We start from the raw sequence: 27,915 nt of genomic DNA, 5'->3' as shown, positions 1-27,915 counted from the left end.
ACACAATTGAGCTAAACAGTATTTTCTAACAGTAGCTCTACCCAGCAGGTAAGTAACGTTTAAGATTCTTGATCTGTTAGGAAAACTCGTGAAAGCTATATTTTCTCCTCAGAAAAATGCACGTAGACCTCCAAATTTCGTGTAGTTTCAAGAGGTTCCCCAGATAGTTTCCAAAGCATGTGTGTACACGAGCTGAAAACCTTTGCCTAGTCTTTTATGAGTAAGCTGCTGAGAAACGTAAGGGCAAATAAGGTTGTTTTGCACGTAAAATTTAAGTACATAAGAATATTTCGTTGCATTATTAGCTCTTTCACAAGCATAAAACTTCTGTAATAAACTTCCTTTTATTTGAAAGGTAAAAGGCAAATGATTTTTAAGTGTAAATAAAGTTAAGTACAGATTATATCCCAGTTTGCGCTCCTCTGGATGCAGTTATATGGGCAAAAATACCATTTTCAAAGCAAAACAAAATGTCTTTCTACGTGCCAACTACCAAACAGGTATATTTCTTCTCGGTATCTAGACCACGCCACCCAAGACTCCTGACCTTTCCCTTCTCCTTACCCTCCTGGGTTTGAAAAATGCAGACAGTTCCAACCTCAGTGCCACAGACAGGATTGTGGGTATTGTAGTCCTCTGCACACGCGCACCAGAGGAAGATTAAGGGGATCTACAGAAGCAGCAGGGGAATCTTTGTTTAGCGTACAGAGGATCCACGCTTCTTCCCACACTAAACAAGGAAATAAAGTACCTTTGACCGAGACAGGACCAGAAAACGTATCTCGAACTTCAAGTCCCATTGTGCTTTGCGTAACCAACCAGGTATTGCGATTATCGCGCCTGCGCCTTGTGCAGCCGGTAATGCGTCCAGTAACTTGAGTTTAGTAAGCTGCAGTCCCAGCCGGCACCGCTGCCACGGTCGCCGCGGAGGTGCAGGCGAAAAATGTGGGTTTTTGGTTACGGGTCCTTGATCTGGAAGGTGGACTTCCCCTATCAGGACAAGCTGGTCGGTTGCATCACAGGCTACAGCAGGCGCTTCTGGCAAGGCAGCACAGACCACCGCGGAGTCCCTGGCAAGGTGAGCTACTAGCCAGTCCAACACACTTAACTGTCCCGGGAGCTCCCCACCTGCTGGCCCATCTGTGCGGGACCCACACCCCAATGCTTCCGAGGGCCAAGCATGTGGCTTAGGGATAATGCCGTTACTTCTGTGCTGCTTCTTCGGCCACCCGACTCCAACGCTCCCAAACCTAGGGTACTCCTTTCTAAGCCGATTGAGAGCTGGTCGTTAGTTTCAGAGCAGGCAAGAAACATGGGCACAAAGCACACAGGCTGACATGCTGGCAAGGGGACCCCTGTCTTGGCAACCCCTGCCAAAAAAAAAAAAATAGAGAGAGAGAGAGAGGGAAAACGGCGAGAAGATCAATCTTTGAGTCACCACGAAGTTAAAATTCTAAAATCAACTTGCAAATACAGCTGTTCGGCAATTAAATTTGTTGATATTTCACTTGAGAAGGCGATGGCGCAGTGGATAGAACATCGGACTGGGACGCAGAGGACCCAGGTTCAAAAGCCCAAGGTTGCCCGCTTGAGCGCAGGGTCGTTGGCTTGAGTGTGGGATCATAGATGTGAACCCATATGGTCGCTAGCCTGAGCCCAAAAGTCGCTGGCTTGAGCCCAAGGTTGCTGGCTTGAGCAAGGGGTCACTAGCTTTGCTGTAGCCCCTCTCTCCCCCCCACCCCAAGGCACATATGAGAAAGCAATCAATGAACAACTAAGGTGCTGCAAGGAATTGATGTTTCTCATTTTATCTCCCTTCCTGTCTGTCTGTCCCACTCTGTCTCTGTCCAAAAAAGAAAAAGAAAAAATTGTTGATGTTTCTGCATTTTGGCAGACTTTCATTGGTTTGAATTTAAACATAGATGTTATTTCTCAGGTTTCTTTATATCTTCCCAAAGGTTTATTTTATGACACCTAAGATCACAGTTTCCAAAATTACCTCTGCTTATTAAGGAGCTTATTTTGCTCACTTTGGCCAAGTTCTAGTGAAATTAAGTGAGTTCCTGGTTTGTTACTTGAGTTACACAATATCCATTACCATATCCAGCAGCATTTTAATGCTTCTCAATGGTTCTTCTCTAAATTATAAATATGAAATTAAGTTCTCTGATTCATTTTTCAGTCAGTCATGCAGACATTCATTCAACAGATTTATTCAGAAAATTAGTAGCCGCTCACTGCTTCTGGAAATCAGCTTTGTACTGGCTGCAAAAACAACTAATCTGTAAGGAACAGTTAATGTGGGGTAACTAACAATTCAGATAACTTGAACAAGTACTTGTTTTGCTTAACCTCCTAACTTTTGGAAGAATACAAAATTTCTTGTTTGTATTTCCTCTAACTCTGAAGGTAAATGAATTTGATTATTGTTTTTTTAAAAGATTAATATAGGCCCAAAAGCACAATATCTATAATGCTAGTAATCAGATGTAGAAAGAGAAGAGGGTTATTAATGCCAAAGAAATACCTGCAGTCATGGAAGGAGGAAGAAAGGCAAGGCCTGTGCTCATAAAAAGAGACATGGAATTAAAATCATAAAAAGAGCCTGAGTTAGAAGTAATTCTACCTTAACTAGACTTGGTTAATTAAGAATTTGGCTTCAGCCTGACCAGGCGGTGGCACAGTGGATAGAGCATCAGACTGGGATGTGGAGGACCCAGGTTTGAGACCCCGAGATCATCAACTTAGCAAAGCTCACCAGCCTGGACCCAAGGTCGCTGGCTCGAGCAAGGGGTCACTCGGTCTGCTGTAGCCCCACAGTCAAGGCACATATGAGAAAGCAATCAATGAACAACTAAGGTGTCACAATGAAAAACTAACGATTGATGCTTCTCTCTCCCCATTCCTGTTTGTCCCCATCTATCCCTCTCTCTGACACTCTCTGTCTCTGTAAAAAAAAAAAAAAAAAATACTTATTTAAAAAAAAAAAAAAGAGGCCTGACCTGTGGTGGCGCAGTGGATAAAACGTCGACCTGGAAATGCTGAGGTCGCTGGTTCGAAACCCTGGGCTTGCCTGGTCAAGGCACATATGGGAGTTGATGCTTCCAGCTTCTCCCCCCTTCTCTCTCTCTCTCTGTCTCTCTCTCTCCCTCTCTCTGTCCTCTCTAAATATGAATAAATAAATTAAAAAAAATTAAAAAAAAAAAGTGGGTGGTTTTTAAAAAAAAAAAAAAAAAAGAATTTGGCTTCAGAAATTCAATTTTTTTAATTAAAAAAAAAGTATTTGGCTTTAAAGTAGACAGATGGCTTAAAAAATAGGAGTGACTTAGAGCCAATGCATTTACAGGCAAACAAAAACGTCACAGCCAAAGTATCTCCAAGAATGTTATAAAACAATATTTAAGACTTTAAAAAACGAAGTTAAATGCAATGCCATTGGAATTCTCAGATACGAATACTTAAATTAAAATTGCCATTCTGAAAAGAAAATCCTTAGCCCAGGCTCCAATTTTAATGTCCAATTATGAAAGATTTACAAATAAGATTATTTTATAATAGCATATTTTACTGCTCTAGTCTCTACTAAAATGTTGAGATATGTACACAGCAAGAAAAGACTGATGAGAAATTTTTGAGTCAATACAACATGGTTCTTTAAACAAAGGGAACTATAAAAGCCAATATCTCTCTTTTTGCTTAAATTTACTAAAAGACAAGACAGAAAATTTAGGAAGAAAAAACTGCAATAGATGTTTTAAACTGTAATAGTTTTACACCTACTTTTATTTAAATCTCTCATAGCAAATTAAAGGAAAGTCTAAATACTCAACATTTTCTAATTGTGCTGTTCTATTTAAAAAAGTGAAAAAACATTATTATTTACTTCATATTTTTCATTATGATGGATCACCAACCTTATATAAATATAAACTGTCTGCCTGACCTATGGTGACTCAGTGGATGATTTTCAACCTGGAATGCTGATGCCACCAGTTTAAAACCCTGGGCTTGCCCAGTCAAGGCACATAAAAGCAGCAGCTACTACGAGTTGATGCTTCCTGCTACTATCCCCCTTTCTTTTTCTCTCCTCTCTCTCTCTCAAAAAAAATTTATATATATATATATATATATATATATATATATATATATATATATATATATGGCTGTCTGACAAGAATACAAAAGCTTACAGAACTATCCAGCAAATTAGAAGACTGACATAAATGCTATATATGTTTTTTACAGCAACATATATGCTTCTAGTAAGTTAATCATCATTATGTATGAAATGTAATATTATTAAACATATGTTAGACTTATTTCCTCATATTGCAATGTGATATTTATGGGGAAAATACCAATCTGACTTGCTTTGTTAAATTATGCTTTCTTTTTGGCTTCATTAAACTTTAATTTTTTATACTGTTTCCCAAGTATCTCATTTACATATGACAAATTGGCAATTTTCTCACCATATTAAAGATTTAAATGTGAATTATTTTTCACATGAGAATATAAATTTCAGTTTCAAAAAAAAGGAAACATTTTAACACGAGATAATCACGAACATGTACTAAATCCCTAACTTTTCCAGATCAGTAACATTACTCATTACCCAATGAAGGTGCTTATCATGACTCCTCAAATTCCATTCAGCTTTAAAGACCCCTTAAGTTTCAATCCCCCCAATAAAAGCATTTGAGTGCATTTAAAAATTTACATTGTTTCTCAGTAACATATATTTATACTTTAGGGACAAAGAACTTAAGTTTTAGAAAATATTTTCAAGTAAATGTATCAGTATTACCAGCAGTCCATGTATGTTTCTTCCATAAGCTGATACATGGATCCACTGACTTTTCCCTTAAAATGACCCCCTAACTCTGTTTTCTGTTTCAACTGCCACCACCTAAGTCTAAGACTTTACTACCCTCCTCATCCTTTCAACAATTACTACTGAGCACTTCCATATAAGTAGGGGCACCTATGCAAACAACAATACTTGGTAAGTACCATAATGAAATGAATAAAAGGAACAATGAGAGTTTAGGAAGAGCTGCAGTTGGAGTCATCTGGGGAGTCAGCCAAGCCATTATGGAGACAGTGGCAGCAGGATATCTCCGGGATATAAAAGAAAGAGCATTCCACATTGGGCACCAGTACATCTAAAGATATGTCTGTAAAAGTTGTAAATGATTCAGTACAGCTCATTGGGAAAAGTGGTAAAAAATGAGGTTTGTAGTTAAGTCATGCTAAGGAATTTTCATTTTATCCTATAGATACAACCCTGAAAAATTCAAAGCACAGGAATTGTCCAACTTTGCAATAGAGAGTCATTCTAGGCCCAAGTAGAGAACACGCTAAAAGGAAGCTAAAAGAGAAGCAGGCATTGAGATCCTAAAGGGAGCAACTGAAGGATGAAGAACCAGATGCAGAAAATAATCAGAAGACTGAGCTATCAACAATTGGTTACTTGCCTGACCAGGCAATGGCACAGTAGACAGAGCGTCGACCTGGAATGCTGAGGACTCAGGTTCAAAACCTTGAGGTTGCCAACTTGAGTGCAGACTCACCAGCTTAAGCACGGGGTCGCTGGCTTGAGCATGGGATCGTCGACATGACCCCAGATTGCTGACTTAAGCCCAAAGGTCACTGGCTTGAAGCCCAAGGTCACTGGCTCGGCTGGAGACCTCCTGGTCAAAGTACAGTGTGTCTGTAAAGTCATGGTGCACTTTTGACCGGTCACAGGAAAGCAACAAAAGACGACAGAAATGTGAAATCTGCACCAAATAAAAGGAAAACTCTCTCAGTTTCATACCTATTCAGTGCAATTCAATGTGGGCTCATGCACAGATATTTTAGGGCTCCTTAGGTAGCTATCCCGTATAGCCTCTACAGACTCGTCACTGACTGATGGCCTACCAGAACGGCGTTTCTCCACCAAACTGCCGGTTTCCTTCAACTGCTTATCCCACCCAGTAACGTTATTCCTATATGGTGGCGCTTCGTTATAAACACGCCGATATTCCTGTTGCACTTTGGTCACGGATTCAAATTTAGCAAGCCACAGAACACACTGAACTTTCCTCTGTACCGTCCACATCTCGACTGGCATGGCCGTGGGCTGCTCCACTGTATACACGTGTTACGTCATCATCTGTGCATGCGTACATGCTGCCACATCATCCTACAGAAACTGGGAGGGTTTTCCTTTTATTTGGTGCAGATTTCACATTTCTATCGTCTTTTGTTGCTTTCCTGTGAACGGTCAAAAATGCACCATGACTCTACAGACACACTGTACATATAAGAAAGCAATCAATGAACAACTAAAGTGCTGCAACTATGAATTAATGCTTCTCGTCTCTTTCTTGTCTGTCCCCACCCACTCTTTTTTTGTGTGTGACAGAGACAGAGAGGGACAGATAGGGACAGACAGGAAGGGAGAAAGATGAGAAGCATCAATTCTTCACTGTGGCACATTAGTTGTTCATTGATTGCTTTCTCATATGTGCCTTGACCGGGAGGCTACAGGACATCGAGTGATCCTTTGCTCAAGCCAGTGACCTTGGGCTCAAGCTGGCGAGCCTTGCTCAAACCAGATGAGCCTGCACTCAAGCTGACGACCTCGGGGTTTTGAACTTGTGTCCTCCACATCCCAGTCCCAAGCTCTATCCACTGTGCCACCGCCTGGTCAGGTTGCCCCCCACCCCACTCTTTAAAAAAAATGAATTGGTGACTTAACTGAATGTAAGGGTAGACAAGGAAAGGTGCAGTACAGAACTTGTCACCTGGACCACTAACATATCTTACTGAGAATCTACCTCCTTCCCACTTTGATTTGCATACTATGTACTTTCCCACAATTGATCTTCCCAAAATACTTACGGTATTTCACCATGCCAGTTACCTGCTTATTCAAGTTCTACAGTAACTCTTTATTTCCCATTTCTCCCAAATTTCAGCAAGCTCTTTCTATTGTCCCCTAATTCCAACTCCACTCTTTGCTTTTCAAAACTTTCTATTTCTCCAGTTATTTTTCTGAATCATTTTCCCTACATGAGGGAACCTTTGCTAACATCAGACTCTTGGCCCAATAGACCCTCACTCCTGAATTACAGTGGCCTTTCTGCCAGAATTTTATGTTCCATTTTAATCGTTCAAGACTCAGAATTATTATACTTGATAAATACCATTCATCTCAACCCTAAAATATTCTCTATTTCACACATTAACTTATTCCAAAATTACAATATAATCTTAGAAGAATCAAGGTTTTATCTCATCTACAACACAGAATTCTAATAAATAGCTAATTCACTTATAAATTGAAAATATTATGCCAATACTTACATGACCCACACTAGTATATGTATCCTCACTGTAACATTATCTTAAGTAGAAAAGTCAAATCTAAATGTCTAACAACACAAGAATGTTTATACCTCGATGATTACCGAATATTACACAACTATTAAAATGTATGAGAAGACTACTAACAGGAAAATAAACAAAATCCAAAATCCCCTTTACTCCATGATGAACAGATTATCTATACAACTAGGCATAGACTAGAAGGTAAGAGCAATCAGGACACAAATAGTGTGAAAGATTTAAGCCACGTGCCAGACAATGGCATCAGGTAAGTAAAATTGTGGTTTACAAATCAGCATTCTCACTAATGATGTTAACATGTCAGTAGATACATTACCTTTGGCACCAGGTAGGAATTATGTTTTTTAATGCAAATTCTCAAATACCTCCAGATTTATGGAATCAGTGAGATTCCACTGAGCATGTGGCCTAGCATTGTGTGTTTATCAAGCCTTCTAAGTAATTTTGATCTTAAGTTTGAGAACCACATTCCTATAAAAAACACCTTTTGGAATGCCATGTTTTGCTCCCTAATATACTTTTTTTTTCCTAGAGAAAAAAAATGACCAGAACTTTTATTTATAACCACTTCTTCCTTTTGCCTTCCATTTCAGATGAGCTTAGTCACATTTTCTTTTAATATATCCATTTTAAGTCAACATAATATACACCTAAAATATATAAGTTGAAGGGAATGGCTTAGAAAGGCCAAGATAATTTGGATAAAGTACATTCTCTTAATTCATTTTAAAAGTTATGAAACATAAGAGCTTTTTAAAAAATGTTTAGTATGAGCAAATGAGGTCAAAATATTCCATGTCAACAATAAACTGATAATGCTCGGCTAGTTGATGAATTTTAATTCAGGGGTGTAAATTATTTATTATTTATTTTTTTTAAACAGCCTGGAAGAGTTGTGACTCTTGTTGAAGATCCTGGGGTATGGTATAATTTTTTTGTATAATCTTTAATCAGATAATTTGTTGAGATGTTTCTCAGTTTTAATAATATGTGAAAATGTATTAACAGTCATTACAATTTGAACTACATTAGATATAGAATTCCTCTTTCTATTGTTTCTTTTTATCTGTTGGTAAAAGTTGTAATGCAGAATGCAAGGTAGATAACGAAAAAAAAACCAAATGGCATGTAGTTTCATTTATTTTTTCTTAATAACTTTGTTCAATGAGAATGTTGTGGTCCTCTTTGACAGGAATGAAACCAGCCCAACTACCACTAAGAATCAAATAGAAGAACCCTTGTAGCTTTCCTCACAATTGCTAGGAGTCTTAATATTTTTAGCAAAAATCTCAGGCAGGAATTATTTTCTTTACTGTCTCAATTTATCAGTAGCACCACAGGTTATTTTGTTTTTCTTTTTTTTTGCACCACAGGTTTTTTCACAGGTTTGGGGCACTAGACAACTTCTGTTTACTCCATAGTTCTCTATTTCTTAAAATTTTTCAGTCATGTTATTGAGATATAGATTCAAAGTTTTATATTGCGAAGTTGAAGATTTAATTTTGGAAAGGACTTTGATATACAAAAATCAGCAGCTAGCAACAGCCGATGGATAATGGTAAAATTATGAACTGCTTTCATAATTTACATTAGGAAAAGCATCTATACAGATGGCTTTAAACTAGTAACTGTAACTCTTAAAGTTAATAAATGGCACTTTATTTCTACAGAATGTTAATTTATTCAAGAAGATGCCTAGCAACCTAAAGTTTAATAAAGTTAATCAAGGTTGTCAAGAAACTAGAAAATCTGTATTACAAACTGTAAATCTTGCTTTACCACAGGTATCTTATTAATACTAAAAAAGTATTTGCAGCTAAAGTACATTATTTTTATTGACACTTTGTTCATGGGCTCTCTTGACAAAAAGATGTCATGATGTTTTCTGGATGGAGTAATTTATAAAAGATATTTGAAAATTCAGGCAGTGAAGAGATGAACAAATAAAATGAAACTGCTATGGCCTTAAGTAGTTATTAGTTGATTACAGAGCTTTTAAAACTATAGAACCCTGCCCTAGCCGGTTAGCTCTGTTGGTTAGAGCATTGTCCAGATACAACAGGATTACAGGTTTGATCCCTAGTCAGGTCACATACAGGAATGAACCAATGAATGCATAAATAAGTAGAACAAATCAATGTTTCTCTCTTTCCCTCTCTCTGTATCTCTCTCCCTCTCTCTGGAGAAATCAATTCAAAAAATCTTTTAAAGACCAAATTCTTTAGGGGGGAAACCCCTTTCTGCAAAAAAAGGGAACACCTAATATGTAGAAAGATATGTGATACTCAACTCCTCGCTGAAGGGGTATGAGATGTCCAAACCCTTCCAGCCAGTCCCCCAACACACATCCAGACAGCCTCTGAGGTAGGCTCCCCGGGCAGCCATAACACCCCATGCAGCAGCCTGGAAACTGCTGCCCTTATAGGGCATCAGTGAAACGTTTTGAATTTAAAGCTTTAGAACTACATAGTTTTAAGGACCAAATGAAGAGCTGATATTTTTACATTTCAATCTCATTTGATAAAAGACATATTTTCAAAAATTTAACCAAAAATAAAATATCCTGGTGTGCAAGGAAATATTTTTTCAGATTGAAGAATTTAAAATTATTTCCTTTATTGTTTAGTATGTACATCTTCTATTCTCCAAGTAAACTGCACTGTTTTCTAAGAATATATATTTTCTTAGATCACAACATACTCTTTCACCTGTTTTAGCCTTGTAAATACTAAATTCTTTTCATATTCCAATAGGGTTGTGTATGGGGTGTTGCTTACAGACTGCCAGCAGGAAAGGAAGAAGAAGTAAAAGCGTACCTTGATTTCAGAGAGAAAGGCGGCTACAGGACCACAACAGTCATTTTTCATCCAAAAGATCCCACTACACAGCCGTTCAATGTGTTGCTATATATTGGATCATGTGATAATCCTAACTACCTTGGTCCTGCACCTCTGGAAGACATTGCTGAACAAATTTTCAATGCAGCTGGTCCAAGTGGAAGAAATATAGAATATCTTTTTGAACTTGCAAATTCTGTTAGGAATCTTGTGCCAGAAGATGCAGATGAGCATCTTTTCTCTTTGGAAAAATTAGTAAAAGAACGTTTAGAAGAAAAACAGAAACTTAGTTGCTTATAAAAACCTAATCATTTACTTTTCCAAAGAACTTTTAGTCTTCAAAAAATAGTTTCACTGCACAATGACAATATGATTTGGAAACGTTATTTACTTGAAGATCTTATTTTTAATGTTGTAGTCAAGGAATCATCAAAATTTATAGTTTCATTGCAAGTGTCCTGAAACACATATTCAAAATATTATGGTTTAGTTAAAGGAAAAATAATTCAAGTCTTAATAATATACTGATTTTCTAACTACATATATGATATTCAGCACTTGCTCGTGAGAAGTGAGTTCTTTAGAAAAATACAATGAAAGACTCAGTTCACAGCTTGATTTTTAATCAGAGTAAAAATTGTTTCATATCACAATACTATTGTGGAGTTGTACAGAATTAAACAAAAAGTCCAGTAAATACAATAATAACTTCAATATATTCCTATACAATAATTCTATGACCATGGTTTAAAATATGCAATCTTAAAATAACATGTAATTAGAAATATAGATAGATTTAAGCCTTGATTGTGAATTTCCTTATTCGGTTATTACCCTTAACCATTTAAGCAAAAAAAATTAGCATTTTTAATATAAAAACTTCCTTGGATTTATAATGTACTATATCTCTGCTTTTTGAATAAATCCATTTTACTATGTGGAAAAAAATTCTTTTGGCTAAAGCAGGAAAAATTACTTAACACAAATCTGTTAACAATGTCTACCATTCACTTTGTATTATTAATCTTATACTGAAATTGTTTAAAAGATAGGTTTTCTGATATTACATATTAACAACCATATAGAAAGTTTGGAGTTTAAAATGGCTTTCAGAATTGTGTATGTGTGTGTGTGTGTGTGTGTATATATATATATATATACACACAAATATATACTTACTTTTTTTTTTTTTTGGCAAGAGACAAGAAAGGAAAAATGAGTAGCATCAATTACCGGTATTTGCTGCAGCATCTTAGTTGTTCATTGATTGCTTTCTAACATGTGTCTTGATGGGGGTAGGGGGTGCTCTAGATGAGCCAGTGACCCCATGCTCAAACCAGAGACCTTGGCCTTCAGGCCAATGACCATGAGGTCAAGTCCATGATCCCAGGCTCATGCCAGCAACCCTGCAATCAAGGTAGTGAGTCCACGCTGAAGCCAGGAATCTCAGGGTTTCAAACCTGGGTCCTCATCCCAGGCCAACGCTTTATTCACTGCGCTGACCTATTTTTAACACATAGCATAACCTGATCATTTGCTACACAGCTTTTTTCCCTGTTTCTTATCACCTAAAAAAAGGTATCTGCTGAATAGTGTTGCTGATTGCCACTCAAGTAGGAAATAATCCATTTTCAATAATTCATGCAGAATTATCCTTGATTTAAACCGATCAGATTATTTCTGGTTATAAGTGATTTCTTTCTCAATAGGATATTCTCTATAAAAATCTTTCAATATGAAAAGAATTTCAGTAACACATTAAATCTGAAATTTCATAAAAATTCTTTAAACCTAGGCATAACTAATAATACAGAATAAAAATAAAGTCCTACATAATAGGAACAGTAGTTCTTTCCATGTTCTTCTATTTATTAACACGTTAATTTACTTAGCTATATAGCTTCCTAAATATTTTGCCAACTTTTTAATAATTTACTTAGAAATTAAATTTAATGGGGTGACGTCGGTCCACAGGGTCACATAGGTTTCAGGTATACATCTCCATAGCATGTGAACTAGTCATTGCATGATGTGCCCATCATCCAAAGTCAAAACACTTTTCATCACCATATATTTGGCCCCCTTGATTCCCTCCCACCCCTCCCTCTGGTAACTACTTCCTTTAATCTATGTCCATGAGTCTCAGTTTTATATCCCACTTATGTGTGAAATCATCTAGTTCTGATTTACTTATTTCATTTGCATAATATTCTCAAGGTCCATCCATGTTGTTACCAATGGCAATATTTCATCATTTGTTCTGGCTGAATACTATTCCATTGTATATATCTTCTTTATCCAATCCTCTGTCAAGGGACACTTTGGTTTCCCTATCTTGGCCACTGTGAATAATACAACAGCAGTGTACATGGGGATGCACGTGTCTCTGCGTACAAGTGTTTTAGAGATTTCTGAGTAGACATCCAGTAGAGGGATTGCTGGGTCATATGATAACTCTATTTTTTGAGGAACCGCCATACTGTCTTCCATAGTGACTACACAAGTTTACATTCCCAACAGCAGTGAATGAGGATTCCTTTTTCTCCACAACATCTCCAACATTTGTTATTACCTCTCGTTGATAACAGCCAGTCTAACAGATGTGAGGTGGTATCACATTGTATTGTAGTTTTGATTTGCATTTCTCTAATAGTGAAAATAAGCTTGTGGTCTGTGCGTCTTCATGAGAGATCTGTTCAGGTCCTCTCCTCATTTTTTAATTGGATTGTTTGTTTGTTGTTGAGCTTTGTGAGTTCTTTATATGTTTTGGATATTAACCCCTTATCAGAGTTGTTGTCTGAGAATATCATCTCCCATTTGGTTGGCTTCTTGTTTTATCAATTTCTTTTGCTGTGCAGAAGCTTTTTAGTTTGATATAGTGTCATTCATTTATACATTTTTTGCCTTTATTTCTTGCCTTTGGAGTCAAATTCATAAGATGTTCTCCATGGCCCAGGCCCATAAGTTTAGTCATATACATTTTCTTCTACATAATTTTTTGTTTCAGATCTCATATTTAGGACTTGGATCCACTTTAATTTTTGTACATGGGGACAAGCTGCAGTCAAGTTTCATTCTTTTGCATGTGGCTTTCCAATTTTCCCAGCATCATTTATTGAAGAGGCTTTCTCTTCTCCATTGTATGTTTTTGTCTACTTTGTCAAAGATTACTTGGCCATATATATGTGGGTTTTATTTCTGGGCTCTCTATTCTGTTCCATTGGTCTGTATGTCTGTTTTTCTGTCAATACCATACTGATTTTGGATTGCCTTTGTTCTTCTTTTCCTAATTCTTTATGATGTAATGTTATGTTGTTTACTTGGGATCTCCCCCGCTTCTTGAGATAGAACCGTAATAAAATAAACTTCCTCTTAATACTGCTTTCACTGTGTCCCAGAAGTTTTGATATGTTGTGTCGTCATTTTCACTTGGCTCTATGTATCTTCTGATCTCTGCTTTTATTTCTTCTTTGACTTAGTCATTTTGGAGAAGTATGTTTAAATTCCACATTTTTAGGGACTTTTCTTCCTTTAAGATCCCCAACTATGATTGTTTTTGTCTGTTTCTACTTTTAGTTGTATCAGTAGTTGTTTTCCATATTTTGGTGTTCCCTGATTCAGTACAAATATATTAAAAAGTGTTATGTCTTCTTGATATAGTGTCCCCTTTATCATTATGAAATGTCAATCTTTGTCTCGTTACCTTTGTTGTCTTCAAAGCAGCATTATCAGATATAAATATGGCTACACCTGCTTTTCTTTGGATATTTTTTGCTTGGAGTATCATTTTCTACCCTTTTGCTTTGAGTGTACTTTTATCCTAGCAGCTTACATGCATCTCCTGAAGGCAGCATATAAGTGGGTTTTGTTTTCTGAACCCACCAGCTACGCTGTGCCTTTTTATTGGTGAGTTCAGTCCTTTTACATTTAGGGTAATTATTGATGCATGACGATTTCTTATAGCTATTTTATCTTTTGTTTTCTGGTATTTTTCTCTCCTTTCATTCTTTTCCTTTGTGTTTCTGTCAGTAGTTTTTGTTTGATGGTATTCCATACTTCATTCCTCTCTATTTTTTAGGCTATGTACAGTGGTCCTTCGTCCATCACGGGGTTTAGGTTCCAGAACCCCCTCACAATCGGTAAAAATCTGTGACGTAGCCACCTTATATATGTTCTAAGGCTTTCCCCACACTCTTATAAACACTTCCTATGCTTATTTTACCGCAAAAATTTAAATAATATATAAAAATACCTATATACCGCAAAATCCCACGATACAGCGAAAACTCCATGATACAAAATTAGATACATAGTTTGTAAATCCGTGATACAGTGAGACCACAAAAAGTGAACTATGGGCCCTGGCCGGTTGGCTCAGCGGTAGAGCGTCGGCCTAGCGTGCGGAGGACCCGGGTTCGATTCCCGGCCAGGGCACACAGGAGAAGCACCCATTTGCTTCTCCACCCCCCACTCCTTCCTCTCTGTCTCTCTCTTCCCCTCCCGCAGCCGACGCTCCATTGGAGCAAAGATGGCCCAGGCGCTGCGGATGGCTCCTTGGCCTCTGCCCCAGGCACTAGAGTGGCTCTGGTCGCGGCAGAGCGACGCCCCGGAGGGGCAGAGCATCGCCCCCTGGTGGGCAGAGCGTCGCCCCTGGTGGGCAGAGCGTCGCCCCTGGTGGGCGTGCCGAGTGGATCCCAGTCGGGCGCATGCGGGAGTCTGTCTGTCTCTCCCCGTTTCCAGCTTCAGAAAAATACAAAAATAAATAAATAAATAAATAAAAAGTGAACTATGATATGGCAACGGACAACTGTATTTCAGTTTTAGTGTTTTTTGTGGGTGTTTACCATTAGGCTGGTTTTATGATGTTTTATTCTTCGTATCAGATAGGAAGACCCCTTAAGTACTTCCTGCAGTTAGGGTTTTCCAGTGATAAATTTCTGCAACTTCTCTATATCTGGAAAAGTTTTTATTTCTCCTTCATATTTAAAGAATAACTTTGATAGATATATTAATATTATTTTTGGCTGGTAACTCCTCTTTCAGTACTTTGCATGTTTGGGTCCACTCTCTTCTGGCTTGTAGTTTCTGCTGAGAAGTCTGATGATAAGGAACCTGATGGGCTTTCCTTTATGTGTTAATTTCTTCTTTTCCCTGGCTGCCCTGAGGATTGTTTGTCATTAATTTTTGACAGTTTTAATACAATGTGCCTTGGAGAATGCCTCTTTGGGTTGACGTAGCTAGCTGATCTGTCTGCTTCTTGGACTTGATCTCTTTCCATAAGTTTGCGAAGTTCTCATCAATTATTTGTTTGAATAGGCTCTCCGTTCCCTTCTCCCTCTCTTCTTCTTCTGGTATACCTATTCTTCTTAAATTGCTTTTTCTGAGGGAGTCAGACAATTCTTGTAGAGCTCTATCATTTTTTTAAATTCTTGAATCTCTCTTCTTCCCTCTGTATCATTTCTAGTTGCCCATCTTTGATATCACTGATTCTATCCTCTCTCCAGCCTCTTCTATTAGCTAAACTTGACAGCTCAGTTTTCAATTCACATATTGAATTCTTCATCTTGGTTTTTAAATTTTAATCTCCTTGGTGAGGTACTAATTTTGCTCTCTGAGCTCCATAAATTGCCTATTAGTGTCTTCTCACATCTTGTTGAGTATTTTTTTTTTTTTGTATTTTTCCAAAGTGAGAAGCGGAGGAGGCAGAAAGACTTCCCCATGCACCGAACTGGGATCCACCCGGCATGCCCACCAGGGGGCAATGCTCGGCCCATCTGGGGCATTACTCGCTGCAACTGGAGCCATTCTAGTGCCTGAGGCAGAGGCCATGGAACCATCCTCAGCACCCGGGCCAACTTTGCTCCAATGGAAACTTGGCTGCAGAAGGGGAAGAGAGAGAAAGAGAGAAAGGAGACAGGGAATGGTGGAGAAGCAGATGGGCACTTCTCCTGTGTGCCCTGGCCGGGAATTGAACCTAGGACTTTCAACATGCCAGGCCGATGCTCTACCGCTGAGTCAACCAGCCAGGGCTTCTTGTTGAGTATTTTTAGAACTTCCATTTCGAATCCTCTGTCATTTAACTCCAAAGTTTCCACGTGATTAGGACTGCTTTCTGGAAATTTCCCATTTTCTTTCTGAACTGAGTCTCTTTCTTGGTTATTCATTGTGTTTGTTAGTCTCAGCCTAGATAGCATTTGAGAGTAGTATTGCACTTGCAAGAGATTTTCTATTATTTTCCAGTAGGTGGCACTGGATTACAAGTTTTAGCTCTGTAAAATCCCGAGGCTGATCTCCATTGAGATGCTGCTGCCCTAATGATGGGACAGGACATGCTGTGATGGCTTGATGGCTTTCTTTGTTCTTCCTCCTGGCAATGGTGAGCTCAGGCTACCTTGTGGTCCTCCCTGTATCCCAACAGAGCAGGGACCAGACAGTACCCCTAGTGTTCAGAGGAAAGAGTAGTTCTGGAGTTAGTTCTAGGGTATGCCACTGATACTCTGTGCACCTCGACATTAAGGGTGAAGAGGGGCAGTATCTGGGAGAGTGTGGGGCCATAGCAGCTTCCATTTCTCTTTCTCTGTCCAAAGTGTGGGCTACAGGCAGACCACAGAAGCACCAGTAATATCCTAGAGTTTTGTCTTCTGCCTTGTCCTCACACTCAGCCGCTGCTCTAGTTTTGCACTCCTGAAAATACCCCCTACCCCCTTATCTCTCCACTCCTCCCGGCAGGAAGAAACCCAAACACACCAGGTTTCTCCCCTCTCTGGAGCCCCACCATGAGTGCTGGGAAGCAGTCACATCCTTAGCTTTCACCCCTCCTCTCATCACTCCCTGCCCACCTTTAGTTGTTTCAATGTGTGGTCCTTTCAGGTGTCCCTGTGCACCCAGCTGGGGTTCCTTTGCTAAGTTACAGTTGTTCAAATTGTTGAAATTTCCAGGGAAATGATCAGTGGGATTCCTCATTCCTCCATTCCTCTGACATCATCCCCAACATTTTCAATATTAGTTTTCCAGAAGGCATTTCACGTGTCCTGTAAAACAAGAAAGGTACTAATCTTCATTAATGAACCTCTCATAAGGATGTGCCAGGCACTTTATATATGGAAGCATTTTCTCCAGAATGCCTCTAAGGTTGTTTCCATAGTAAACAGTTACCTATCTAATAAGTAGCAGAAATTCAGGTTTCTCTAACTCTTAAGCATAAGAATATTCTACAATGTATTTTAAAAACCACCTGAACCTAACCATCTTCGCTACCTTGCATCTTTCTTCAGGAGGTAAACAAGATTAATGTTTTGTATAACAAAATAGTATGTAACTTGTTACATAAAGATGTCAGAGTTAATTTTGATGAATATATATAGATTCCCACAAATATAATTATTCACATGCCATAGCTCATAATCACATAGGTGAATTCAAAGAGTTGGCCTTTTATTTTAAAAAACAAGCCTTGGTGCAAAGGAGTTTGTGACTCCCAAGAAATTCTTCTACCATATAACTGTTAACAAATTATCAAGAGGGAGAGATTACTTTGTGATCCTCATTTATGTCCTTCTAGCTTCCTTTCAGTTAGAAGTTAGAGAAGAAAATACGTGAACATACATGTGATATACCATCAACATTTATAGGGAGGTCCTGTTCCAAAAGACTCAGGAACAGAAATATTAATTTTCACTGAGATGGGGCAAAACATGACTAAAATAGAGAAGTTAAATGGTACTGAATTAGGCTCCAAACCAGCACGAATCATAACAAAGGTACCAAGTTATCTAGAGCTTACTTTTACTAGCAAACTGTAAGTCTCTCTTTACCACTCTTAAAACTACCTTTCAAAACATTTTCTCTCATTCTGACTTAATAATCACACAGAACTCGGGCTCTCATTTCTCAGAATACAAACAGGCGCTACATATTAGGAATTCAAGTATGAGTATAAAACCTACATTGAGAAAAGACACTGGTAATATAAATCTCTAATGGAGCAGATTTTTTAAAATAGGTCTTTCTACTCCTAGTCCAAGCCACTATATTTCCTTTTCCCACTTCCAAACAACACATTCACTCTTCGATCTACCAAGAACTGTAAATAAGCACCATTTTATAAATACTATCTCCATACATAAAAACTTTATCATTTAGATATCATATGATCTCACATATATGTGGAATCTAACGAACAACGTGAACTGAGGAACGGAATAGAGGCAGAGACGGGGTCACAGGGAGCAGAGGGACAGCTGTCAGAGGGAAGGGGGATGAGGGGATGGGGTTAGAGAAGGTGAAGGGATTGGTGAAACTATACATACATAACACAGAGATACAGATAACAGGACAGCAAATCCTAGAGGGAAGGGGGGAGGGAGGCAGGAGGAGGGGAGCAAAGGGAGAATAAAAAGGGACACGGGTGGGCGGTGAGGGAGTTATATTCAGTGTGACACTTGAATCCATGTAAACACAATAAATTAAAAATTAATAAAAAAATTTTAAAAACTTTATCATTTAGGGAAAGAGAGGTTGTGATATTAACTCTGAATATTTGAAACATGAATGTCCAGCCCTGGCCAGTTTGCTCAGTGGTAGAACGTTGGCCCAGATGTTGGATGTCCCAGGTTCAATTCCTGGTCAGGACACACAGGAGAAGCAACCATCTGCTTCTCCACCCCTCTCCTCTCCCTCCCTCCCTCCCTCTCTCTTCCTCACCAGCAGCCATGACTAGATTGGTTCGAGCACATCAGCCTCGGTCACTGAGGATGGCTCCATGGCCTCTGCCTCAGGCACTAAAAATAGCTCAGTTGCAAACATGGTCTCAGATGGGCAGAGCATCGGGCCCCAGAGAGGGGTTGCTGGGTGGATCCTGGTCAGGGCACATATGGGAATCTGTCCAACTCCCTTCCTCTCACTTGGAAAAAGAAGAAGAAAGAAAAAAAAGTAACATCAATGTGACCCATTTCTTGAAAACTGATTTTAAAAGTTATAGAAAAAATGCATATTTCTCATTTTCTACTTAAAGTACCTGAATTGTATATTATTTTACATCTTGATAGTATGATTTAATTATAACATATGTAAAGCATTACACAGTACCTGATATAATAGTCAGTATTTTCTAATAACACTTTATATTGTATATTCAGAGTTCCATGGGTTCAGTATCTCTTTGAGATTCATAATTATTACAATGCCTATAGTTTAAGAACTATGTTTGGTCTGTTAGATATTTTTCAAACATGTTATAGTCAACATGTTGTACCATTATATTAGATTTGTCTTTTCCATAAAGACATACCATTTTTATTTATTTTTTAAAGATTTTATTTATTGATAAATAAAAGATTTTATTTATTTTAGAGGGGGGGGGAAGAGCAAGAAACATCAACTTGGCAGTAGTTACTTTTCATATGTGGTTTTTGTTTGTTTGTTTGTTTGTTTTTTCTGAAGTTGGAAACAGGGAGACAGTCAGACTACCCCATGCACCCGACAGGGATCCACCCGGCATGCCCACCAGGGGGCGATGCTCTGCCCATCTGGGGTGTTGCTCTTTTGCAACCAGAGCCATTCTAGCGCCTGAGGCAGAGGCCACAGAGCCATCCTCAGCGCCCGGGCCAACTTTGCTCCAATGGAGCCTTGGCTGCGGGAGGGGAAGAGAGAGACAGAGAGGAAGGAGAGGGGGAGGGGTGGAGAAGCAGATGGGCACTTCTCCTGTGTGCCCTGGCCGGGAATCGAACCCAGGACTCCTGCACACCAGGCCGACGCTCTACCACTGAGCCACTCATATGTGCTTTAACCAGGCAAGCCCAGGGTTTCAAACCAGTGACCTCAGCATCCCAAGTCAATGCTCTATCCACTGCACCACCACAGGTCAAGCAACTTATCATTTTTAAATTATAACTTTGGAGCAATTGTAAATATCAATGTAAGCATCATACTCCTATTATTTACCATCCCTGAGTCTTTCAAAGTTATATGAAAAATGTGCTTACAGGCCCTGGCCGGCTGGCTCAGTGGTGGAGCGTTGGCTTGGCATGCGGGGGTCCCGGGTTCGATTCCGGCCAGAGCACACAGGAGAGGCACCCATCTGCTTCTCTGCCCCTCCCCCTCTCCTTCCTCTCTGTCTCTCTCTTCCCCTCCCGCAGCTGCAGCCAAGGCTCCATTGGAGCGGGATGGCCCAGGCGCTGGGGATGGCTCTGTGGCCTCTGCCTCAGGCGCTGGAGTGGCTCTGGATGCAGCAGGGCGACGCCCCGGAGGGGCAGAGCGTCGCCCCCTTGTGGGCGTGCTGGGTGGATCCCGGTCGGGCGCATGCGAGAGTCTGTCTGACTGCCTCCCATCAATTAAAATTTTGTAAAAAAAAAAAAAAATGTGCTTACAGTTCCCTCTTATCATATCATGTTAAAATCTACATATGAAATATTCCCACTATGCCTATCATTTTGCAGCAAAAATACTGTGACTATATTTTTTATGAATTTATTCAACTTTTAACTATTTTTATGCATTTTTAAAGTCTTAAAATAAATTCACCTTAAGCATACATTAAAAACTCAAAAATAAGCCTGACCAGGTGGTGGCACAATGGATAGAGCAATGGTCTGGGACGTTGAGGACCCAGGTTCAAAATTCTGATGTCACTAGCTTGAGCGCAAGCTCATCTGTCTTGAGCGCTGGGTCACCAGCTAGAGACTAACTTTATGTGCAGCATAGGGTAGCTTTGCCAAATAAAGGAGAATTTTTCTAGAAACCATGAATTAGAAAGTTAAGAAAATTAAAATTGTACATGCTCTACCATATTTATTTAAGAAATAGTCAACACTATTAAATGAAGTAATATTGACTATTTTTTCAAAATAACCATTTCTAGGCTATGTTGGGATTAATATAGATTCAGGACAATCTTCTACATATTTACATCCAAAATCCTCTACAATGATTACCAATGTGCATAAAAATAACAACGCATTTATAAGATTAAGTGCCTTATAAATCATCAAAGATACAATGCAAACAGGAACACTCACACTATAGGCAAAGTAGGTATTCACTACACTGTCAGAAACTTTGGAGTGCCAGAAAGGTTCCTTGCTTGCCCTAAACATCTTCCCATTCAGTGTGCTAATGCCGAAAAATTTATCATTACTATTCAAGTCTTTAAGAGTTTAAACCAATGGTTCTCAACCAAGGGCTATTCTGCCTGCCAAGGAACATTTGGAAATTTATTCAGACATTTTTTTGTTGTCACAACTGGGAGAGTGTGAGGGGGACAGGGTTTGCTACTAGCATCCGGAGGACACAATCCAAGGATACACCAAACATCACTCAAAGCACAAGATAGCCCCTCACAACAAATAACCAACTGGCCCAAAATGTCAATAGTCCCAAGGATGAGAAACTATGGTCTATAACAGGGGTCCCCAAACTACGGCCCCCTGAGGCCATTTATCTGGCCCCCGCCGCACTTCTGGAAGGGGCACCTCTTTCATAGGTGGTCAGTGGAGGAGCATAATTCCCATTGAAATACTGGTCAGTTTGTTGATTTAAATTTACTTGTTTGTTATTTTAAATATTGTATTTCTTCCTGTTTTGTTTTTTTACTTTAAAATAAGATATGTGCAGTGTGCATAGGGATTTGTTCATAGTTTTTTTTATAGTCCGGCCCTCCAACGGTCTGAGGGACAGTGAACTGGCCCCCTGTGTAAAAAGTTTGGGGACCCCTGGTCTATAATCTACCAAAGTACAGAAGCACATTGTTTTTTGTTTTGTTTTGTGGGGGAGGGGGGGATTGTCATGTTTTGTTTTTAAGATTTTATTTATTGATTTTATTTTTTTCTTTATTTTTTTTTCTTTATTTATTGATTTTAAAGCAAGGAGAGAGAGAGAGAGAAAGGCAGGGGGAATGGGAAGCATCAGCTCATAGTAGTTGTTTCTCTTGAGCCTTGGCCAGGCAACCCTGGGGTTTCAAACTGGCAACCGCAGCATTCCAGGCCAACACTCTGTCCACTGCAACACCAAAGGTCAGGCCAGAAGCACCCTGTTTTTAATGCATACCTTAGGAAATCCTCCACTTCAATCCAATCCAGTCAAGCCTTTCCCCCCCTCTATTCTTCCTCCATGCTGCCAAATTCAATGGTTACTTACTTGCCCACATTTATACAACTCCTCAGCATTTATTTGACTCCCCCATTTTTCCCCTAGATGTTCTCCACCAGACCATGGCTTTAATTGTATCTACACGCTAAATTTGTAACTCTAGTTCTAATCTCCTCACTGGGCTTCAGGCTTATTTAACCAACTTATTAGCTCCACCTGGATGTCTAACTGATATATAAAACTTAACATGTCCAAAACTGAGCTCTTGATTCATAAATTATTATAACTGTATTATAATCAAAACACATCAGGTAAAACGTTAACTGGGAAATCCAGGTTTAATGCTTTTATATAAGTTTGAAATTATTCCAAAATAAAAAATAAAATAAAACACATGGTTCCTATCAGACTACATGCTATTCTTCCCTTTCAGTAAACTGCACACTAATTCCTCATCAAAAATATCTAGGCATCATCAATTCCTCTCCATAAAAACATGCCACATCTCAACCACCAAGTTCAACATACCCTACCAAAAAATATATTCCAAAACAGTCTACTTCTCTCCATCTCTACTGCTGCCAGCTTCCTATTTGGTATCTCTACTGTCAAACTTGCCTCCTGTAGTAGTTTCCTAGGACTGCCATAACAAATTACCACAAACCAGATAGCTTAAAACAATAGAAATTGTTTCACAGTTCTATGGATTAAAAGTCTGAAATCAAGGTGTCAGCAGGGCTCTCTCTAAATCTTGTAGGAGTGGGTCCTTCCTTACCTCTTCCTAACTTCTGATGGTTGTGTTCCTTGGCTTGTAGGCGTATCACCCCAATCTCTCCCTCCAACTTCACGAAGCATTCACTCCATATGTCTGTTTCTGTGTCCAAATTTCCCTCTTCTTATAAACATACTAGTCACTGGATTAGGGCCCACCCTAATTCAATGACCTCATCTTTACTTGATTACATCTGCAAAGGCCCTATTTTAAGTTCACCTCACTGGTTCTGGGGGTTAGGACTTTAGCATATCTTTTGGGGCAACACAATCATCTCACAGCATCCCCTATAATTAATTTTCCACACAGAAGTCATAAAAGATCTCGATAGTACATCAGGCCGCATCACTCTCCTCTCCATAGATCTGTGTCCAGCTGGCCTCTTTTCTTCCTGCCTCTCAAACTTCCTGTCCTACTGTTTTCCTATTATATTCTAGCCACACTGGCCACCTTTCTGTCCCTCCAACACACCAAGCTCATCCCTGACTCAGAGCCTCTGCCTGGAAATTTGTGTGGCTTCCTCCTCACCATTTCAAATCACAGCTCAAGCGTCACCTCACAAAAGTCTATTCTGACCATCTATCTAAACAGTGCATCCCAGAGTTATTTTCTTTCACAAAACCCTAGTTTCTAAGCAGTATATACCATTATCAGAAATTCTTATTTGTTATTTAAGTATTCCCCTTACCTGAACATAAGCTCTACTGAGGTAGATTCCATTACTATAGTACCAAAGACTAAACCAAAGCCATACAAATATTTTTCATTTTCATTTAGTCAAATACAGCAGTACCCCCTTAACTGTGGGGCACTCTTCCCAAAACCCCAGTGGATTTCTTGAAACAATGGACAGTAATGAACCCTATATATACTGTTTTCTCTATATACACATACCTGCGGGTAAAATTTAATTTGTAAATCAGGCACACTAAGAAATTAACAACACGTCGGCCTAGCGTGCGGAGGACCCGGGTTCGATTCCCGGCCAGGGCACACAGGAGAAGCGCCCATTTGCTTCTCCACCCCTCCGCCGCGCTTTCCTCTCTGTCTCTCTCTTCCCCTCCCGCAGCCAAGGCTCCATTGGAGCAAAGATGGCCCGGGCGCTGGGGATGGCTCCTCGGCCTCTGCCCCAGGCGCTAGAGTGGCTCTGGTCGCAATATGGCGACGCCCAGGATGGGCAGAGCATCGCCCCCTGGTGGGCAGAGCGCCGCCCCATGGTGGGCGTGCCGGGTGGATCCCGGTCGGGCGCATGCGGGAGTCTGTCTGACTGTCTCTCCCTGTTTCCAGCTTCAGAAAAATGAAAAAAAAGAAATTAACAACAATTAATAATAAAATAGGACAACTGTAGCAACATACTGTAATAAAAGTTTATGTCAATATGATCTCTCAAAATATTGTACTTTGAAAAAAAAAAAAACACCTTAATGCAGTGGTCCCCAACCCTCAGGCCGCGGACCGGTATCGGTCCGTGGGCCATTTGGTACCGGTCCGCAGAGAAAGAATAAATAACTTACATTATTTCCGTTTTATTTACATTTAAATCTGAATGATGTTTTATTTTTAAAAAATGAACAGATTCCCTCTGTTACATCTGTCTAAGACAGGGGTCCCCAAACTTTTTACACAGGGGGCCAGTTCACTGTCCCTCAGACCGTTGGAGGGCCAGACTATAAAGAAAACTATGAACAAATCCCTATGCACCCGGCACATATCTTATTTTAAAGTAAAAAAACAAAATGGGAACAAATACAATATTTAAAATAAAGAACAAGTAAATTTAAATCAACAAACTGACCAGTATTTCAATGGGAACTATGGGCCTGCTTTTGGCTAATGAGATGGTCAATGTGCTCCTCTCACTGACCACCAATGAAAGAGGTGCCCCTTCCAGAAGTGTGGTGGGGGCCGGATAAATGGCCTTAGGGGGCCGCATGCGGCCCGCGGGCCGTAGTTTGGGGACCCCTGGTCTAAGACTATTTATTATTGACGTTTGTCTCGGTCACGTGATACATTTATCCGTCCCACCCTAAAGGCCGGTCCATGAAAATATTTTCTGACATTAAACCGGTCCGTGACCCAAAAAAGGTTGGGGACCACTGCCTTAATGTACAGTGACACTCACAGCTTTGATACACTAAACAAAGGGAGGACTAACATCCCAGGCAGTACAGAGTAGGATTGCATGTGATTTCATTCCTTTGTTGTTGTTGTTGTTGTTTTTATTAAATGAAAGGTGGGGAGGCAGAGACAGACTCCTGCATGCACCCTGATCAGGATTCACCCAGCAAGCCCCCTACAGGGCAATGCTCTGCCCATCTGGAGCCACTGCTCCACTGTTCGGCAACTGAGCTATTTTAGCACCTGAGGCAGGCCATGGAGCCATCCTCAGAGCCCAAGGCCAACGTGCTCAAACCATTTTAGCTATGGCTGTGGGAGCAGAAAGAGAGGGGGAGGGCAGAGGGAGAAGAGTGGAGAAGCAGACAGTTGCTTCTCCTGTGTGCCCTGACTGGGAATCGTACCTGGGTCTTCCACATGCCAGGCTGACACTCTACCGATAAGCCAACTGGCCAGGGCCTCATCACACTATTCCAAATGATGTGCAACTAAAAACCTATGAATTCTCAAATCTGTCATTTAATATTTTCAAACTGTGGCTGACCACTGGTAACTGAAATCTCAGAAAGCAAAATCAGCTGACCGGGTGGTGGCACAGTGGATAGAGCTCAGACTGGGATGCAGAGGACCCAGGTTCGAGACCTCGAGGTCGCCAGCTTGAGCGCGGGCTCATCTGGTTTGAGCAAAATTCCACCAGCTTGAGCCCAAGGTCGCTGGCCCCAGCAAGGGGTTACTCGGTCTGCTGAAGGCCCGCAGTCAAAGCACTTATGAAAAAGCAATCAATGAACAACTAAAGTGTTGCAACACGCAATGAAAACTAATGATTGATGCTTCTCATCTCTCTCCGTTCCTGTCTGTCTGTCCCTTTCTATCCCTCTCTCTGACTCACTCTCTGTCTCTGTAAAAAATAAATTAATTAATTTAAAAAAAAGAAAGCAAAATCGAGGAGGGGCGGGGCTAATATGTCTTTTTCCTTTCTTGACTTAAGGATTTTCTATCTTACCAAGATTATTCCATTTTTCCCCTAATTTTTATTCTAATTTTTTGTTGTTGTCCAATTAAACATTTAATCCATTTGGACTTCATCTTCGTATACTTGAGAAACGGGACACTTCAGATGATTCCAATGCAAAAAGTCTACATCTCAAGAAACTCTAATATATTAGATAAAGCTCAAACACTTTTGTAGGGCATATGCAAACTACCCTGAACTCAATCACCTCTGTTCCTCTATTGCACCAATCTCCTGCTGATGACTCCATCCCACCCTGCCCTCTGACCACACCACAAAACTCAAATGAACCATCTAGAAGGGTTATGTTTGACAGGTATTTGCCCATCTGCCTGATGAACTTCTATAAATCCTTAAAACCCCAGTTCTTTTTTTTTAAGGGGGGGGAGAGACAGGAAGGAGAGATGAAAAGCATCAACTCATAGTTGAGGCACCTTAGTTATCATTGATTGATTTCTAATATGTGCCTTGCTAAGGGGGAGGGGAGATGCCAGACCAGCCAATGACCAGCAACCTTGGGCTCAAGCCAGCGACCATGGGGTCATGTCTATGATCCCACGCTCAAGCCCAAGACCCTGAGCTTAAGCCTGCGAGCCTCAAGCCAGCAACGTCCAGGTTTCCAACCTGGGTCCTCAGCGTCTCAGGCTGGTGCTCGACCCACTGCGTCACCGCCTGGTCAGGCTAAACCCCAGTTCTAATGTCACCTCTCCTGGCAAGCATTTACTGTCCAACTCCAGAGATCCTCACTTCCTTCCTTCTATCTCCACTCTAGTAGCACCACGCTAGTATATAGCTTATAATACCTGCCTCATAATACAAATAAAGTACTTGGACTAGGGTTTAGCAAAGAGTAAATACTAAATGTTAACTATTATTATTACCACAACAGTTTGCAATTATTTGTGTCATCTCCCTTGTTAGACCATGAGTGACAGAGGATAAAGATACATTTATTTGCCACTTTGGCAGTCCCAGAGGCCTGGTACATATTAAGCATTAAAAATAACTGCTAAATAAATTAATGAACAACACTTCAGTTCTGGAACAAAGTGATCTTTAATACTATGCATTCCTTATGTTTAAAAAGAGGAAACTTTTAAGATGAAAACTAAGACTACTCTTCCTGTTTTGTGATTTGATTCAAATTCCAGGGTAGGGGTGAGCAAGTCTTGAGCAGATCCAGCAAAACATTTAGCTTTCCCCACCTCCAGAAAGACAATGACGGGTGCCCTGTGGCTAGCACTGTATAACCATTAGGTTAGAAAGTAAAACGATGGCATGCTTTTAAAGAGGGGGTGGGAATCCAAAACTTCTCATCTTATTTTCAGCGCAGGCAGCCGGGTCTTACCCTCACGTGATTCATAACTTCACATTCGGGCGACACAGCCCAAGCCAGGGGGACAGAGTCGCAAGTGGCCCGCGTCGCTCCACGGCTGCTGAGCACAGACAACCCCGCCCACCGCAGGAGAGGCGGGGAGCTGCCAGCCGGGAAGGTGCAGCGCGCCGGTGCTAGGAGCGGGAAAGGGGGAAAGAAAGGCCGCGAGAGGACAGGGCAGTCCGGAGCACCGTCCCTGCGCACTCCATGATCCTCGTAATCTTCTGGAGCCCAGCTCCCGCTCCCTCACACTCTTCCTTCCCGCGCCAGTGCGGGTCAACCTGCGGCCCAAGGAGCCGCGCGGGTGGCGGGAGCACCTCCGAAC

At 40.2% G+C, this 27,915-nt stretch overlaps 2 protein-coding genes across 6 annotated transcripts in view; one reads left to right on the top strand and one right to left on the bottom strand.

Annotated features, from left to right (window-relative positions):
• The window catches only part of ASB3 (ankyrin repeat and SOCS box containing 3), a 118,033-nt gene that overhangs the window by 89,576 nt on the left and 542 nt on the right, over positions 1 to 27,915 (bottom strand). Inside the window, exons 1-2 of one of the 5 annotated variants that reach the window (XM_066378273.1) lie at positions 27,564 to 27,912; positions 17,072 to 17,263 (exon numbers count right to left, since the gene is read on the bottom strand). The exons of 1 other annotated variant lie outside the window; for it this stretch is intronic. The gene's annotated coding sequence lies outside the window, so the exon portion shown is untranslated. Of the gene's footprint in view, positions 1 to 564; positions 728 to 17,071; positions 17,264 to 27,563; positions 27,913 to 27,915 lie in introns of those variants that run through there. 3 more of the 5 variants (XM_066378272.1, XM_066378274.1, XM_066378275.1) reach the window with 3 other exon arrangements.
• Positions 838 to 14,664, top strand: CHAC2 (ChaC glutathione specific gamma-glutamylcyclotransferase 2). The gene is made up of 3 exons (XM_066378278.1): positions 838 to 1,078; positions 8,279 to 8,314; positions 10,149 to 14,664. Exons 1-3 carry the CDS (start codon positions 944 to 946, stop codon positions 10,530 to 10,532), a joined length of 555 nt encoding a protein of 184 aa, XP_066234375.1. The 5' UTR covers positions 838 to 943; the 3' UTR covers positions 10,533 to 14,664.

This window comes from Saccopteryx leptura, chromosome 3 (genome assembly GCF_036850995.1).
Source record: "Saccopteryx leptura isolate mSacLep1 chromosome 3, mSacLep1_pri_phased_curated, whole genome shotgun sequence".
Classification (NCBI taxonomy): domain Eukaryota; kingdom Metazoa; phylum Chordata; class Mammalia; order Chiroptera; family Emballonuridae; genus Saccopteryx; species Saccopteryx leptura.
Note: the sequence above shows the minus strand (reverse complement) of the source record. Positions and strands in the feature narration are given on the sequence as shown.